Genomic DNA, 16,644 nt, shown 5'->3' with positions numbered 1-16,644 from the left:
CGGGCACCTGTATGGCTCAGTGGGTTAAGCGTCTGACTTCGGCTCAGGTCATGATCTCACAGTTCGTGGGTTCTACCCCCATGTTGGGCTCTGTGCTGACAGCTAGCTCAGAGCCTGGAGCCTGTTTCGGATTCTGTGTCTCCTTCTCTCTCTGACCCTCCCCTGCTCACGATGTCTCTCTCTCACAGAAATAAATAAAACATTAAAACAATACAACTTGTATATTTTAAATTTAAGGAGTTTTTATAGTAGGGTCAGGTGTTCATACTCATGTCTTTTGTATTATTTACCTGCCCAAAAATTTATCAGGTAAGGTGATCTCAGTGATAAATTTCTAGTACTCAAGGTAGCAGTCAATATAATGTACTTGTGAAGCTCTGAAGGTTCATATATAATAACAAAATAAAATATAAACTTAATATAATTCACCTAATTAGAAGTTTTATGGAAAATAATCCTCTGTTCTGTTTTCACTTTGAGATTTAAAGGAAAAAATGGCTTTGTAGCAAATGATCAAATTACGGCTTACTATGAAACCCATTTGCTAATATATTACACTGGTAATAGTTAAAGATTATCCTGGTCTAAAATAGACTTTCATATTTATGAAGGTTAAAAATATTTCCACATTTTATGTAATAACAAGCATTCCATTTTTTCCTGTCTTACTAGATTTCCACACATACATACATACGCCTAATAGATTGAACGTTTCTAGTTATATTTTTTTGGTATCCAATAATACTTACTATTTCTTGAAAAGTAACACACATAAGCCAAAATGTATAATTGCTCAACAATAATCTTGATTTTGAGCATGGTGCTAAATGATAAAGTACCCATAAGGCACACATACACACAACCACACATTTGAAAGGCTAAATGTTCATGCTTGTTTTAAATACTGTTCATCCAGAAATAACTTTAATTTCTATAGTAAGACTGTCCTTATCTTTTTTAGAAAATGCACATTTATTTAAGCTGAAGAGATCTATAATATATTGAAATAAGGTCATTTATTCAAGTCAACGTTTCCTGCAAAAATTACTCATGATGTATCAAATGCCCCTTTTGAAATTACCATAAGGTTATATTTTTAACTTCTGTTGAAAATAGAGAGGCAAATTTGTAGACTAAGAAAAGCAACACTGCAATTTAATTCAAAATGGTTCTCCAGTTTGTCTGTTTAAAACTAAACTTCACTGGGTTTTCTACTGTTTCATTGTTTTCATTTTTTCAAATAAACCTTTAGCTTAAGGATACTAAATACATACTGAAGAGATAAGGGGGTTCTATGCTCCTATTTCAAGCTAAAGCATAACTTCTAAATTATCTTTTACAGTAAGCCAAAGCCAGTATCACATACCTTTCGGGAATGAATTTCTTTCACATACAATGGAAGTAGAAACTCAGATATACCTTCAAGTCGGATTCCCTTCTTGGTGACTCTCAGATTTCCCATACCATCCTACAAGCAATGAAATATAGTTCACTTTTAGGTTAATTAGAGAAAGAATAACTGGCCATAATTTTCTTAGGGCTAAATTGAGAAAACAGTAAGCTCAAATCAGTGATGATTTAAGGAAAATGAGAGATTGAATCTACTTAATGAATGATTGCAGCAGTTTGCATGCATATAGAGAGCCCTATTTGAAATGAAAAGACCTGGTATCTTTTCATACGCCTATCAGAGACTAGGATTTACCTATGAATAAACCCTGTACTTTCTTCATGCATCAGCCAGTTTAACTCTTTTTTGGGGTAGAATGATACTTGCTACCTAACTATTGGAAACAAATTTTGTTTGCAGAGAATTCTAGTAATATTTTAACATTACAGTTATACACATATTTCTACAATATTCAAATAGTCACATTTGAACAATGGTTTCAGCAAGTCCTTAATAATTGCCTAGTAGGGGCGCCTGGGTGGCTTAGTCGGTTAAGCGTCCGACTTTCGCTTAGGTCATGATCTCACGGTTCGTGGGTTCAAGCCCCGCATCGGGCTCTGTGCTGACTGCCAGCTCAGAGCCTGAAGCCTGTTTCAGAGTCTGTGACTCCCTCTCTCTCTGACCCTCCCCTGCTCACGCTGTCTCTCTCTCTCTCTCCTAGAAATAAATAAAACATTAAAAAAAAGGAAAAAAAAATAATTGCCTAGCATAACGAAGCATGTGTTTCTGTATCCAAATATAAGTAAAGCTTATATCCTCTCCTTTAGAAAACAACTCTATAAGGAGGAATAAAACAGTATATAAATAACACTCATGAGCCAGAATAAAATAAATTTAAAAAGTAAGAACACAGTACCACAGGAATTAAAGAAAGGTTTCAAATTTGCTAAGAGAATAAATAATTTCTCATGGAAGAGATGGACTATGAGAAGGACCTTAAGAATATGGAGTTACAACAGGAGATGTCCATAGAGGAAGAAACAGAATAAACATCTTGTAACATTATGAAAGGGCATGCCATCCAATCTGGCAAATGTAGGGAATACCAGAAGAGAAAACAGCTGGAGTATGTTTTGAAGCCAGAGAAAGGAAAACCATGAATGCAAAGGTAAGAAGTCTATACTTACGTTAAACTCCAGAAGAAAAAGCATAAAAAGTTCTTGAATAAATAGCTCAATGGCTTGGAATGATCAGAGTTAAGCTTTAAGATTAATCTGGCAGAGGCACCATGTGGGGCTGACAGAGAAGCAGTAATAAGGCACAACTCAATAATAAGTGTAAGGAATATGGTGGAAGAAAAGCCTATGAGATTGGGTGACTAATTTTATCTGGAAATACTGAAAACAGGGACATTTATGACTAATCCTGGGTTTCATGACTATGACTAAATAAGGAAATGTGGTGATATTTTAAAGTAGAATAATGAATTTTGTAGACTCAAGGGCAAACATGATTTTAGCTTTGGACTTTCTAACTTGGAGGTATCATTGAAAATTCAGACACTGATCCATCAAGTGGCCCATCTGTAAAAAGTGGATTGGAGAGTGACAATTGTTTAAGACGTGTTTGAATCTACTATGATGAATGAGCAAGTTGTCTCTGGGAAAATATCTACAAAACCAAGGAGAAACTCTTAGATAATAACTAGTCTATGGGTTGGAAAGAAGTATTTCATACATGAAATAAGTATATGATCAGTATAAGAAGAAAGCCAAGAAATTATCATGACCCCAGTCTGCCACCTGCCTCTATCTCCCACCCCAAAAGAAAGCCGATGAAGTAGTATAGCAATGAATAAAAATTTGACTAAGAATCAAAGCACTTTTTTTAAAGTTGCATAGAGAAAGAGAGAGATTTTGAGGTGGTAGGGTCTCAATGCTTTAACAGAAAGACAGAGTAATGATTTCTGTTTGAAATAAACTTGGGGTGAGATGAAGGAATTTATTTATTGAGACTCAAGCTTATAGCTGACACTAGAGGGGCGCCTGGGTGGCTCAGTCAGTTAAGCGTCCGACTTCGGCTCAGGTCATGATCTCACGGTTTGTGGGTTCGGGCCCTGTGTCAGGCTCTGTGCTCGAAACTGGCTCACGGCCTGGAGCGCGCTTCGGATTCTGTATCTCCCTCTCTCTCACCCTCCCCTGCTTTCTCTCTCTCTCTCAGAAATAAATTTTTAAAAAACATTAAAAAAATAAAGCTGACACTGGAANGTGAGATCATGACCTAAGCGAAAGTCGGACGCTTAACCGACTAAGCCACCCAGGTGCCCCTTATTTATTAAAAAAAAAGAGAGAATTTCAAGCTTCACTGAAGACTCATTCTAGGAGATAGTCGATCTACTTTTGTACTGAGACACTGCTGGTTTATACCAGTTTTATAGTATCCTCTTTCACTTATCAAAAGTGAAAAATGTTTCTGATTTAGACAACTACATGGTCACCCATTTACTGGCTCTAATTAGTATCAGTTTGCAACATTCCAGCTATCTAAGAACAGGAACTGGCAAAACTAACAGGAAAAGAGACTCAAAAATGAGGATTTGCCAAGCACAAACGGCGAAAGTCCTAAGTATGGGCTTTGCCAAAGTAGCAAAAAATGATGCTCCTCAAATGCCTGACCATCATGTTTCTCATTGGGTAAGAGACAAGTAAAGCCAGTACAACAATGTTGGACACTAGAAATAGCACAGGGTCAAGGAAAGGCAACTGATGACCCATTAACGATTGAATTCAGTAGGAGTTAAGAAATATGAGGATTGTTAAGGCAGGTTTATTGCCAGAAAACGGAACTTCAAATTTTGAGATCTTGAAGGTTGACAAAAATTCCAGGCACCATGAAGCCTAAAGAACATCTGAGCGGTGGTGGCAGAAGCAGAGTGGAGGCCGAACTCTTTCTAATTCAGAAGGAACGTTCAAAGTGACATGTGGCTTCAAAATATTACTTTGTCCCTGAGGGATTTTCTTGACTAAATCTCACACGGTGACTGTCCACATATATTCTCAAATATCTGCCGGAAGGAAGTGTTTTGAAATGTTCCCCATGAAGTTGCTATGGAAACATCTAATGCAACTTTTAGTCTAACTCAGAACAGCAGCAATAAATTCTATCATAAACATAATCCCCAATTCAACACCAATCTTAAAAAAAAATCATAAGACAACCATCTTAAATAAAATAACTGGACATCCAAAGTTAGCTGTGATATTACTGATGCCATATGCATATTTAATTTTGGAAAGCTTTGAATCTTAAGTTCAATGTTTTCTTCTTATATTTTCTATCTAATACATAATTTGGGGCATATAAATATATTTCACTTAAATTAGACGAAATAGATATGCTCTGTATAAATATAAGACTGTTATGGTAGTAACGGTTTTTTGAACCTAAGTTCACTCCACCATGTCCATTTGTCCCTCCTTTGATTTCTCCTGTTTTGTCTTTTAAAAAAAATGAATATTCAAGTTCTTCCATAGTATCTACGTGTAGATATGAAATACATAAGAATGCATCACATATTTACAGTATGTAATCATCCTGTCCTCACAGGCATGTACCAAGTCCATTAATAATTTATGAGATGGTTTCCCTTCTGCAGGAGCATTAGAAAGTGAATTTTATTCTTACTGTCACTATACTCTCCTGATCCACTCTATTCTTGGTGCCTTCCACAGCTAAAAGGGAAAAAATAACTTCTGTGTTTGCAGTTAAGGGATGATGTTGCCCAGGCACCAGAAAATAGAGAATTGAACATATGTATGGCTCAGGCCTCACCTTGGCTCTGTCACCTTCATCCTATGTAAGCTTGAAACACTTAACTAATTTCTTTGTGCCTTAAATTTGTCATCAGTAAATGCAGTAAAAACACAACGTAATGTACTTATGGCAAGGGCTGAATGAGGATATAAAATAATGCCTAATTTATGTAGCAGTACTCAACAGCTTTAGCCATTATTAACATTTTACTAAAAATAATTCAAATTTTTGTCCCATCATTACAGTAAAATTCATATTGTTTATTTTCAGAGAGATTATTTTTGAATTTTAGAAGTCTCTACATCAAGCTTTATTATCCTTAGAGCTATGATGCAGTTATTTGTTATCTACTAATCTCACGAATCACTTAGCTACTTTTGACAGAAGTGTAGTGTCATTTTAGAAGGGAGTGTGGAGCAGGCCACCTGAGTGGCTCAGTTAGTTAAGCTTCCAGCTCGGCTCAGGTCATGACCTCGCGTTTTGTGAGTTTGAGCCTTGTGTCAGGCTCTGTGGTGACAGCTCAAAGCTTAGAGCCTGCTTCATATTCTGTGCCCCCCACTCCTTTACCCCTCGCATGTTCATACTCTGTGTCTCTCTGTCTCTCAATAATAAGTAAATGTTTTTTTTTTTTAAAAAAAACTTTTCTAAAAGAAGGAAATGTGGAGCCAGACAGCTTGAATTTGAACTCTGAATATCCAAAATGCTATATTTGTATTTTTTCATAAAATGTATCACATTCTGCTTACAGTTTTAGTTCACTATGTATACATTTTTATCTCTTCTTGAAAGGTTAATTATTTCATTTCTGTATGTACTTGCTCTTTCTTCTAGCATAGTACTTCCAACAATGGTTCGTATGAAGTATGTGGTCATTAAACGGATGAGTATTTAACTTATCAGTAGAATTTAGATCTTTACTTGATAAAAATTAAAACAAAAATTGAATTGATATCCTTATAAAAATCAAATCATCACTAAAATTTGTAGAATTTATCTTTAGAAACTGCAGACAATCTTTATTATAGTTTTCATGGATTTGATATTTTTTTGGACAAGGAGGAAGATACTTGTTTGAGAAACATTATTTTTGGAATTATGAAATATTGACATTAAAGTAAATTATAGATATGAAAGAAAAGAAAGAACATTGATCACACAACATATTAATTTAAAATCCACGCTCATAACTTTGCAATGTTCTTAACCTTAGTGTAGTCTGTCCTCATGCAAGATTCTTTTCAACTCTTGGCTGATTGGTATTAAAAGAGCTGTTTAAACAGGATTTGTATTATGCCTTAACAGGCAAATGTAACTTCCAAAGTAATGAGCATATTGACATGAATTGAGAAAAAAATTTTAAATTGGTATGATCATTAAATAATAGAGAAAATCTAGGATTTGGTTATTATTATTGTCATTATTATAACTATTATTATTAATAATAATATTTTGAGAGAGAGAGAAGAACAAGTTAGAGAGGGGCAGAGAGAGAGGGAGACAGGATTCTAAGTGAGCTCCTCACTGACAGCAGAGAGCATGATGCAGGGCTCGAACTCACAAACCATGAGATCATGACCAGAGCTGAAGTCAGACACTTAGCCAACTGAGCCTCCCAGGTGCCCGTATTATTTAAAGTTTTCGAAGAAAGTTGAAAGAATCCAGTAGCCAGGAGATAACTACATTGATTACATAACTATATATTTTTCTGGTTAAAACCAAAAATAATTTTTTTCTAAATTACTAGGATCATCTCAAAAGAAACTGTTTAGAAAGGAAGACAAATACACATACTTATGCGGCTTTGATTATTTAATGATACTTATTCTATACTTCAACTTGCATGAGGAAATGACCTTAAAGAGGCTATTTAGAGATAAATTGAAGTCTAGTAAGATAAATTATTTGTAAGACCTTGGGAATTAAATATTTTTAATAAATTAAAGAACCATACAAAGAAATGGCACTACTAGTTTATTTAAAAAAAAAAAAAACAATTACAAACCACTTTTGAATGTCTTTTATTATTGATTCTTTATTATATTCCAATTTCCCTTGAAAACTGTTTAATTCCCAACTCCTAATTAGAGAAGAAATTTTCTTTAAAATATCTAAGCAATTTTCTATCTTTTTTGTACCTGCTTTAAGCTGGTGTTATTTATAATTTATAATGAGTTGTTTTTCCCCAAGCACAAGAGAAAGAACAAACAAAATGTAAGTTGACAGCCTGCTTTATATGTACGTTTTTACTGTGTTTGCTATAAGGCTGTATTTTATTTTCAGCTTAATTGGCCTCCCTTATTCCTATCCATTATTAGAAAATAAACTCTACAGTGATAAGAACTGACAGACCTAGGAATCTGACCTCAAATTCAGCATGTATAGAAGCAGCTTTAGCAACTGTTCTTAATAACATAACTTTTATCATCTGGAGCATTTATTACCTTTGTTCATAGCCAATAGTTGTTCAAGCTTCATAATTTATATATGGTTGTTAGCATTGTGAAAAGGTTTTAACATATTCATATTTAAATACAACAATAAATGTTGCACTTTGTATCTCTTAATTTTGTTGGTGTTCTTTTAACTATGTGAGTTATTTTTAAAAAATAAATTAAAATAAAATTCAACTTGTTTTCCAAATTTTCCTCTACGGATAATAGAATTCTTTGACAAGCATTTCCTTTTTTTTCTAACAATCTACATATCAGTAACCTCATAAAACATATGTAATCGCTTAATAACAAAACCATCAGAATGAAAAGGTGCTGAAACAAAATAAAACCAAAAATATGTTCATCTGTCATGGCAGATATGAATCACAATCACCCAGGAAATGGAAGAAAGAATGGATGAGTTCAATAAATCCAATGAAACTATATGTAAGAGACCAGCAATATACATTTTTAATATATACATATTTACTTAAAAATAGAGAATATAGTTATATTTATGTGGAAACAGATCATAGTAGGAACATTTGGAACACAGAAGCATTTTATGTTCAATATTCTCTTTTTTTTTTAATGTTTTTTTTTTTTCTTTTTCTAGGAGAGAGAGAAAGACAGCATGAGCAGGGGAGGGTCAGAGAGAGAGGGGGTCACAGACTCTGAAACAGGCTCCAGGCTCTGAGCTGGCAGTCAGCACAGAGCCCGACGCGGGGCTCGAACCCACGAACCGCGAGATCATGACCCAAGCGAAAGTTGGACGCTTAACCGACTAAGCCACCCAGGCACCCCTATGTTCAATATTCTTGAGAGAAATGTTTTCCTATAGAATATGTCTTGGAATCAGTATCTGGAGAAAATTATTGGTGTGGCTCAATCTAATATTGTAATATTAATTGTATAAAAGAGATTTAAATGTGTGTGGAAGCACCAGTTTGTTCTACCTTAACTTGAAATCAAGATCAAACACAAAGAATGTAATAAGCAACTATGGCAAAATACAGACACTTGCTAATGAAGAGCGTTTTGGAAAACCCAACCTGTTACTATACAGAAATCATATTTCTTGGTGGTAAATTGAGGCAACTGGAAAGAACCTCAGACATTTGACTTAAAGAAAATAATAAATATTGAATTAGTAGTAATGCTATGCTCCCTAAAGACTGTCATCTGTACACAGTGACAGAACATCCATATTTTAATCTTTGTCACAGGGTACAAAGCCTACACGTTCAATGCTAACATTCCTGTCTTCCCAAAAATATACAAAGAATACTAGTAGGATTATAATAAACCCAAAGGAAAGAAAAACTCCATGTTCAGTTAAATTTAGGAAACTACTAAATGATATATTCCCACACAAATTCATAATACACATTAGCATACTAAAGACTCTGAGAAGTCTGGGGTAACAGAACATATTTATTTCATTCAATACAGAGTTCACTAAATACTGTGTTCAATAAGTCCCACACTCATCTGCCCACAGGTGGAAAAATGTCCCTTTGAACATACTGTGCATATACTGGTCAAATCCTTTATATTTTATAAAGTCTGAAGGAAGATCTATTAAGAAAGAGGTGCACTGATAAGCATACAAGCGATTAAAAAGTTTGGGGTGTCTGGGTGGGTGGCTCAGTTGGTTAAGCACCCTTCATTGGTTCAGGTCATGATTGCACAGTTCATGAGTTCAAGCTCCACATCCGGTTCTGTGCTGACGGCTCAGAGCCTGGAGCCTATTATGAATTCTGTGTCTCCTTCTCTCTCTGCCTTGCCTCTGCTTCCCTCCTCTCTCTGTCTCTCTCCCTCTCTCTCAAAAAATGAATAAACATTTTAAAAAAGTTAAAAGCCATGGTATCTCCAAAAATATTTATTGAGAGCCTATATATAGCACCACTGAACTCTGTTTATAATTTGGCTTCCCAGCTCTTTTTAAATACTGGGGAGAATATGCTGAACACTGCTAGGAATCTGGTCTGCTTCATAGATGCAATTTCTTAATGTTTATAAAAAATGTGGAAGAGAGGGGATGCTGAGCACAAGCCTGGTCTTGGCATATATTTGTCAGTTACCATAAGCATAATTTATTTCCTTAAAGAAAGATCCCTTTTGCCTTAAATAAAATCACATCATTGGATGTATAAATTAAGAGCAAAACCATAGGGTATGGCAACTCTCCTTGGTAGTCCCATGGTAAGGTGTTACCTAATAATTTCTTCCAAACTTCCAAGACAACATCTTTAATATCCACCTTCACTATGGGATTCATGATAATAACTTGGTTCATAGAGCACTTTAGTAGACCATGTGCCAACAGCACATCGCAACAACCTGTTCTCATTTTATTGAAAACACCAATGAGAGAGAGAGAGAGAGAGAGAGAGAGAGATCTTATCCAGCTAGTAACTTTACCCAAAGTCTATTCCTCCTACTTTTATTTTTTTTTAAATTTTTTAAATGTTTTATTTATTTCTGAGAGAGAGAGAGAGAGAGCGTGAGCAGGGGAGGATCAGAGAGAGAGGGAGACACAGAATCTGAAACAGCCTCCAGGCTCTGAGCTGGCTGTCAGCACAGAGCCCGACGCGGGGCTCGAACCCACGAACCGTGAGATCATGACCTGAGCCGAAGTCGGATGCTTAACCGACTGAGCCACCCAGGCGCCCCTATTCCTCCTACTTTTAATCCATCTAGACAACAGTAGGAATAAAAACTGAGACTTAAATTTACTTTATCATATAACTCCATACGGATGTCCCAATACTTTTCATTATTATTTGAATTAACTGATATCTGTTCTTGTTTCTGAAACTGTATGCCGTTTTATTTTTGAAACTTTCCTTCTCTAACTGACTTCATTTACCAGCATACATTTCTCTTTTGGCTCATACCTGAATCGTGATATTCTGGAAGAAGTTCAGGTTAAGAGAAAACTTTGGTTCCAAACGATTATAAAATTTGCCTTAAATTACTGATATTTGTTCTGGCATAGGACATTTTAAAGAAATCTCAAAACACATTTTCAGTAAATAAAACATTCATCTCTTGACATTCTTCCTATGAATTGTTTTGTGATTACCCTCATCCTATAAAACTAAGTTATGCATTCGCGCGCGCGCGCGCGCGCGCGCGTGTGTGTGTGTGTGTGTGTGTGTGTGTGTAGAAGACGTTAGTTCACGGGGGGAACAGGTAAAATCAATCTCTCTCTTAAACTTAAAACTGTAGTTATCCTACTAGCCTGGAACTAATGGGTGACCCTCATTAGAGTCAGGAAAGAAATCCCATGATACAGATGGGGAAAGTGATGCTCTCCGTGGGACCAGACAATGGGACCAGACAATGGGACCATTGGAAAGAATTGTCTGACTTTGGATTGCTTTATGGCTTACACATCTTCTAATCCACATAGCAGCGGGCAAGCACAACTCTCAATTTATAGCTTTAACATTTGGCGTCTTAAACTAACGATGTAACTTAGGTTTTATATCTGAAGATTCTTCTCACCATCAGTGAGAACTTTTCATACAGAAATGCAATAAGTCATCTCTCAGTCCAAACTTAAGAGATAATATAAGCTTTCTTGAAGGATACTACAGGTTTCCATTTCTTTCATTCTCACATTTTGAGGATGGATTATTTTTGTCTACAGCATGTAGTCTAGTGTCACATTTTTATATAAGTTCCATTATGAATACTATGAACTATCCATTTGGAAAATATTTAATGAGTTTTTATCCTTCTACTTTTTATTTATTATACTTTATTAAAGCTCCAAATCACATCCTTTTCAAGTTTTGTTTGTTTGTTTGTTATACCACAGGCAGGCATGATGGGCTTCTGATGGAAGCCTTCCTGTGAGAACCGCTTCCTTCTGCCTTTGCCAATCCCACCTGGTTCTGCTGTGCTTGCTACAGATGATATAAGCAACAGTCAATCACTAAACCCAAGCCGGGCCAATTAGATATTTTACTAGTACCTTTTGAACTCAATATCAGGAACAACAACCAATGAAACAAAATATCTTTGAACGTAAAAATGGGAGTTTACTGTAACCATACATTCAGTTATGTAGTGAAAAGCAGAATATGCCTAGGTTAAGAGAGGCCAAGAGAAAATAGAGGGTAATCTGACTTGGCAAACATATCTATGTTTCTTGCTGTTCCTGAGGCCTAAATATATAACTATCCTTCTCAGAGTGTATTGCTTTTTTCCAAACACTTCCTTAAGTATCATGACCTCACAAATTATCTTTTCCTCTTTTTCTTTCTTTCACTCTTTCTCCCTCCTGCTTTCCACCCCTCTCCTCCTCTCTCTCTTCCCTCTTCCTAAACTATATACTAGTTTACTAAGGGAACAATTAAATCCATCCCAATGGATTCTCTGCTCTATATGTTCACACTCATTTCATAGCCAAAATTCTTTTAGTTAAATCAAGCTTCTGCCCTGGAACTTTGCATACCCTTTTCCTTCTCTCCATCCCTCTTCTCTCTTCACTTGGTTATCTCTGTCAAATCCTTTGTATAGCAGTTCAAACATGTCTTACTGAAGGCATTTTCCCCCAAGGCTTCTGCCCATACAAGCTTGGAACTGTCTCTTTTATGAACCACAGCACCATACACATTTCCTTCAAGAGCCTTACCAGACTTTACACCAGCTGACATCCTTTTTGTGTTAATATTTGATTATACCTGCCATCAGACTGAAAGTTTATTTTAGGAAGGTGCTGCATCTTTTGCCTCATCATTGATTCCATGATTTATTTCTACAACCAGATTTTTACAACTTGAATTTGTCTTTTGAATTCTAGACAGAGGTATTCATTTACTTACTTCCTCTATTTCCTGGAATATCACGACAATCTCAAACCAAACATATCCGTCCCAAAAAAGTGATAATTTTCCAACATGAACTACTTCTTATGATGTCTCCTTTATCTCAAAGAATTATTATCATCTCTATTTAACAGAAATCTGTGTCTCATCCTGGACTCTGTAGTTCTACCTCTCATTATGGATCAGTTACCAACCCCTACCCACTTGCTTTCCTTCAGGCATTGCTCTGACACACAGTGTATGTGCTACACAAATAGCCCTTACATGAAAGACTTATTGCCCCGATGGCTGGAAGGGAGGAGAGTATGTAATCTTTAACGGTAAGACATTTCAGAGATTGTGCTTATCCCCTGAAACCTCTGAGCTTCTGGAAGTAGGCCATCCTTCCTGATTTAGGATGGAACTTCCCATTTGACTGGTTGGACACATGTAGAGTCTCTTCTCAAATCTATATTTGTCCCTCTCTGGATTTTCTCTCCTAATCTCCTGGCCACTTTATGCATGTATCCAAGGATTTAGCTGAAACATACACTAGATGAGGTAAAAGAAGAGGGACTGATAAGAAAAAAGACACTACATTTCAAAGCAGTGGCAAGATGCAGCCAGCTAGCATGTACCAGCAAGAGGAAGGCAAGTGGTTTCTAAGGATGTTTTATCATGTGGTCAGAATACAAAGATGGATTAGGGATACAGAATATCACTCCTGGAAAGGCTCCTCACGGATTGTGCAAACTCATTTCTAGGATAGCTCCTAGAAGCATGCTAAATGGAATGACCCATGTCAAATAACCTGAGACCTGGATTTTGATGGCAGATGTTGAAAGAGGGGACTAAATGTCTCAGGGAAGTAAATATGCTGGACTGCATGAATGACTCATGAAATAAATACCACCTATGGGCAGACCCACAGGGATGTACCGTTTATCAAGGTACAGGAAGTCACTGTTGAGAGGTATACAAGATTCATTAATTTCAGTGGTAGCTCTCTTCTGTTGGTCAGGACTAATAATAGAAGAGACCATTATAAAACTAGTTTCACTGATAGCAATGGAGATGACAGAGCCCTAAGACAATAAATGGCAAATGGTAGCCTAAAGCCAGGTTAACACAATTTGCTAATGAGGGGCCAGGTTAGAGGAGCAATCAGGGCACAACTCCATAATGTTATGAAGATGGTGGCCACAGAGGCAAAAATGAGGGTTACACAATAAGGGGACTATTCAATTTGTAGTATCAAGGTGAATCAAAGGTGAATGAGTCATAGGCTGAAGGCAGTTGTCCCAATAAATCATTCATGATTCCTCACCCAATTTCAGTCATGAGTCAGTTTTCTGACCCAGAATCCATGGGTCTCTCTTGCCAAATTTTGACAGTAACTAAACAAGTGCCATCACTTTACTGTGAGACCCCTGAGAAAGGAATATTTTTGTCATTCTACCAGGTAAGCCACCACATCCAGCAAAAGTCAGGTCCTACTTCAGTAAAAGGTTTGCCCCATTTGCCATGACCACTGATGGCAGCAAACCTTTAGCTGTTAGTCTTGTTAAGAAATGCTTCAAATGCAAAAAGCCATCAAGTCCATGATCAAGTAATCAATATGAAGATTTAAAGGCTCAGCTATTATATCCCCACTTTAGACAACTCACAGGATCATTCTAGCATTGGAACTCCCTGTTAGGTCGGTCAAGGCTGCCATTCCTCTGCATTGCAGTTTGACTTCTCTCCTCTCTCTTCTCAATCTGGCTCCCTTGATGTAATTCTATTATTTCATTATTGAGAAATCATTTTATCAAAGAGAAATAAGTCCATTATACTTTTTAAATTAAAATTAAATTAAAAATTGAATTAAATCTTAGGGCAAGGATAAAACTGATGTTAAAAATGAAAATGAACTATAATGTATATTAGAGAAATAAGAACATTAATATTTCTGCCTGGTGGAGAAACAAGATGATATTCATATTAACCACTCAAACATATGATAATTTTTATTCCTCCACAGAGTGCTTTATTAATGTACCATCAACACCAGAAAAGCTCTTTTGTTTTTAATGTGTGCACTGAAAATTTTCTCTATGGTAATTCAATTATCACAGACTTTCTTCAAATATTTGATGACAAAAAAAGGAAATTCATGTAATCACACAGGTCCAGATAAATGATGCAGATTTAAGTTAGTTTCTACTGACCTGGGAGCCAGAGAAGGACTATCTCTTCTCTACATGCACAGTAATCAAAATTTAGAACTGTTGTTTTCCAAAAATTTAAACATATACATGTAGAAAACTTTTAAGAGATGAAATATAATGTTTGGTGGAATACTGGTTGACAAGATATGGTAGGTAGTGATTCTCTTCTCTGCCTTCTTTCCTGGTTTTAGTACAAAATTCAGAGTCATGGTCAGTGTTTGTTTATTTCCAATGACACAATAAATACTCCAATGAATCATTTCCCATACCCTAAGAATATGTTGGAGGATAGGCTCGTGTAGAGTTTTTGTGTATATGTGTGGTCTTCTTTTGTGTGGGGGTGGAGGGGGTTATGGCGGTTGGTACTTGGGTATAAAATCTAAGCATCCATCCCTGAAAAGGTGGATGAGTGAAATCTAGTGCATGCACACCATGGAGTGTCATTCAATGTGCAGCAAATGAGTAGGTGTACCCTTAGCAAAGGTAGTTAGAAAATTAGAAGAGATAAAATAATATTTATATTATTTAAGAATGTGGGTATAAAACCAATGAAATCCATTTGTCAGAGCATGGGAATAAAATTGTCCTTAAAAAGAACAGAATGGCTGACTACAAAGAGAGGGCAAGTGCTAATAATGGAGTGGATTGGAGATATACATTTAAAAATGAAAAAAAATAATGAGTAAATAACAAATGGTAAACAGTAAGTGACAGTATTTGCAGGGGCTAATGATGACAATGTTCCATAAATTGATGGGCATAACTCTCTCAATCTTCTGCGCTTGCATTTAAAAACAAAGTAAGGGGTACCTGGATGGCTCAGCCAGTTAAGTATCTGACTTTGATTTCTGCTTAGGTTATGATCTCATGGTTCATGGGATCGAGGCCCTTGTCAGGCTCTGGACTAATAGCAAAGAGCCTTCTTGGGATTTTTCTTTCTCCCTCTCTCACGGCTCCTCCCTCCCTCTCTTTCTCTCTCAAAATAAATAAATAAACTTAAAAAAATAAAAAGAAAGTAAAATCTGCTACAGAATGGTCAATTCTATCTATCCCCTTTGTTTTATCCTCATTGCTACTTTTTAATTCAGTTTTTTTTACTTTCTGCTTATACAATGATATCAGTTTCCTAAAGGTTCTCATTATCATCAATGCAGCCTATTAATTATTTTTAAAATTGTTGATGCTCCTACTCTCTTATAAAGTGAAGCTTATTTTATCTGTGTTCAAGGATAAAATCAACTTGAAAATGCCTGTCATATTCTGAACTATATTCTGGAAAGTTATGATTCGATAGGAACAGTTGTATTATTTTACAAACAGTCCCATAATGTATCCTATTACTTTTTCTTTGTTTCCATAACAACTATTCTTTTATTCAAGTATTTATCGCAATGTGTTATACTTCATTGTTTACTGGAAACTCTTTCCCTGTGGTCTGACTTTACTGAGAGAACACATTATGTCTTCTGAGTAGGAAAAAAAAAACACTCCTGTATTTTTCTTTTACTTTATACTCATGACGTTTCTGACACTAGATATGTAGTTTTTTCACACATCATACAATTTTCTAAGATGCCAGCTGTGTACCCTTCAATTTAAGTCAATTTTGACAGTATTTACCTGGACATAAATCCCACAGGTTGAGTTCATTCCCATGAATTGCTACCCCAGCCCCATTTCAGATGCCAAATGAGATTCCAGATGTTACCTGTGTTTCTTCCTTCCTTCCTCCCTCCTTCCCTCCTTCCAACTCACTCTCTCTCCCTTTCTTTCTTTCTTTCTTTCTTTCTTTCTTTCTTTCTTTCTTTCTTTCTTTCTTTCTTTCTTTCTTTCTTTCATTTTAGGAGAGGGAGAGGAAGACAGAGAGAGAATCTTAAGCAGGCTCCACATCTAGTTAAGGTCTCAATCTCACAATCGTGAGTGGAAATCAAGAGTTGGATGTTTAACCAATTGAACCAACCAGGTGCCCATGACTTTTT

The 16,644-nt window shown here is 36.0% G+C and overlaps 1 protein-coding gene across 1 annotated transcript in view; it reads right to left on the bottom strand.

Annotated features, from left to right (window-relative positions):
- Nucleotides 1-16,644, bottom strand: part of SGCZ (sarcoglycan zeta) — a 461,792-nt gene that overhangs the window by 199,606 nt on the left and 245,542 nt on the right. The window contains exon 2 of the mRNA XM_077772719.1: nucleotides 1,367-1,468. Coding sequence (XP_077628845.1) covers nucleotides 1,367-1,468 — 102 coding nt within the window. The remainder of the gene's footprint in view (nucleotides 1-1,366; nucleotides 1,469-16,644) is intronic.

The sequence above is a fragment of the Crocuta crocuta genome, unplaced genomic scaffold (genome assembly GCF_008692635.1).
Source record: "Crocuta crocuta isolate KB4526 unplaced genomic scaffold, BGI_CrCroc_1.0 scaffold140, whole genome shotgun sequence".
NCBI classification, from domain to species: domain Eukaryota; kingdom Metazoa; phylum Chordata; class Mammalia; order Carnivora; family Hyaenidae; genus Crocuta; species Crocuta crocuta.
The sequence above is the reverse complement of the archived record's forward strand: the minus strand, read 5'-3'. Positions and strand labels throughout refer to the sequence as shown.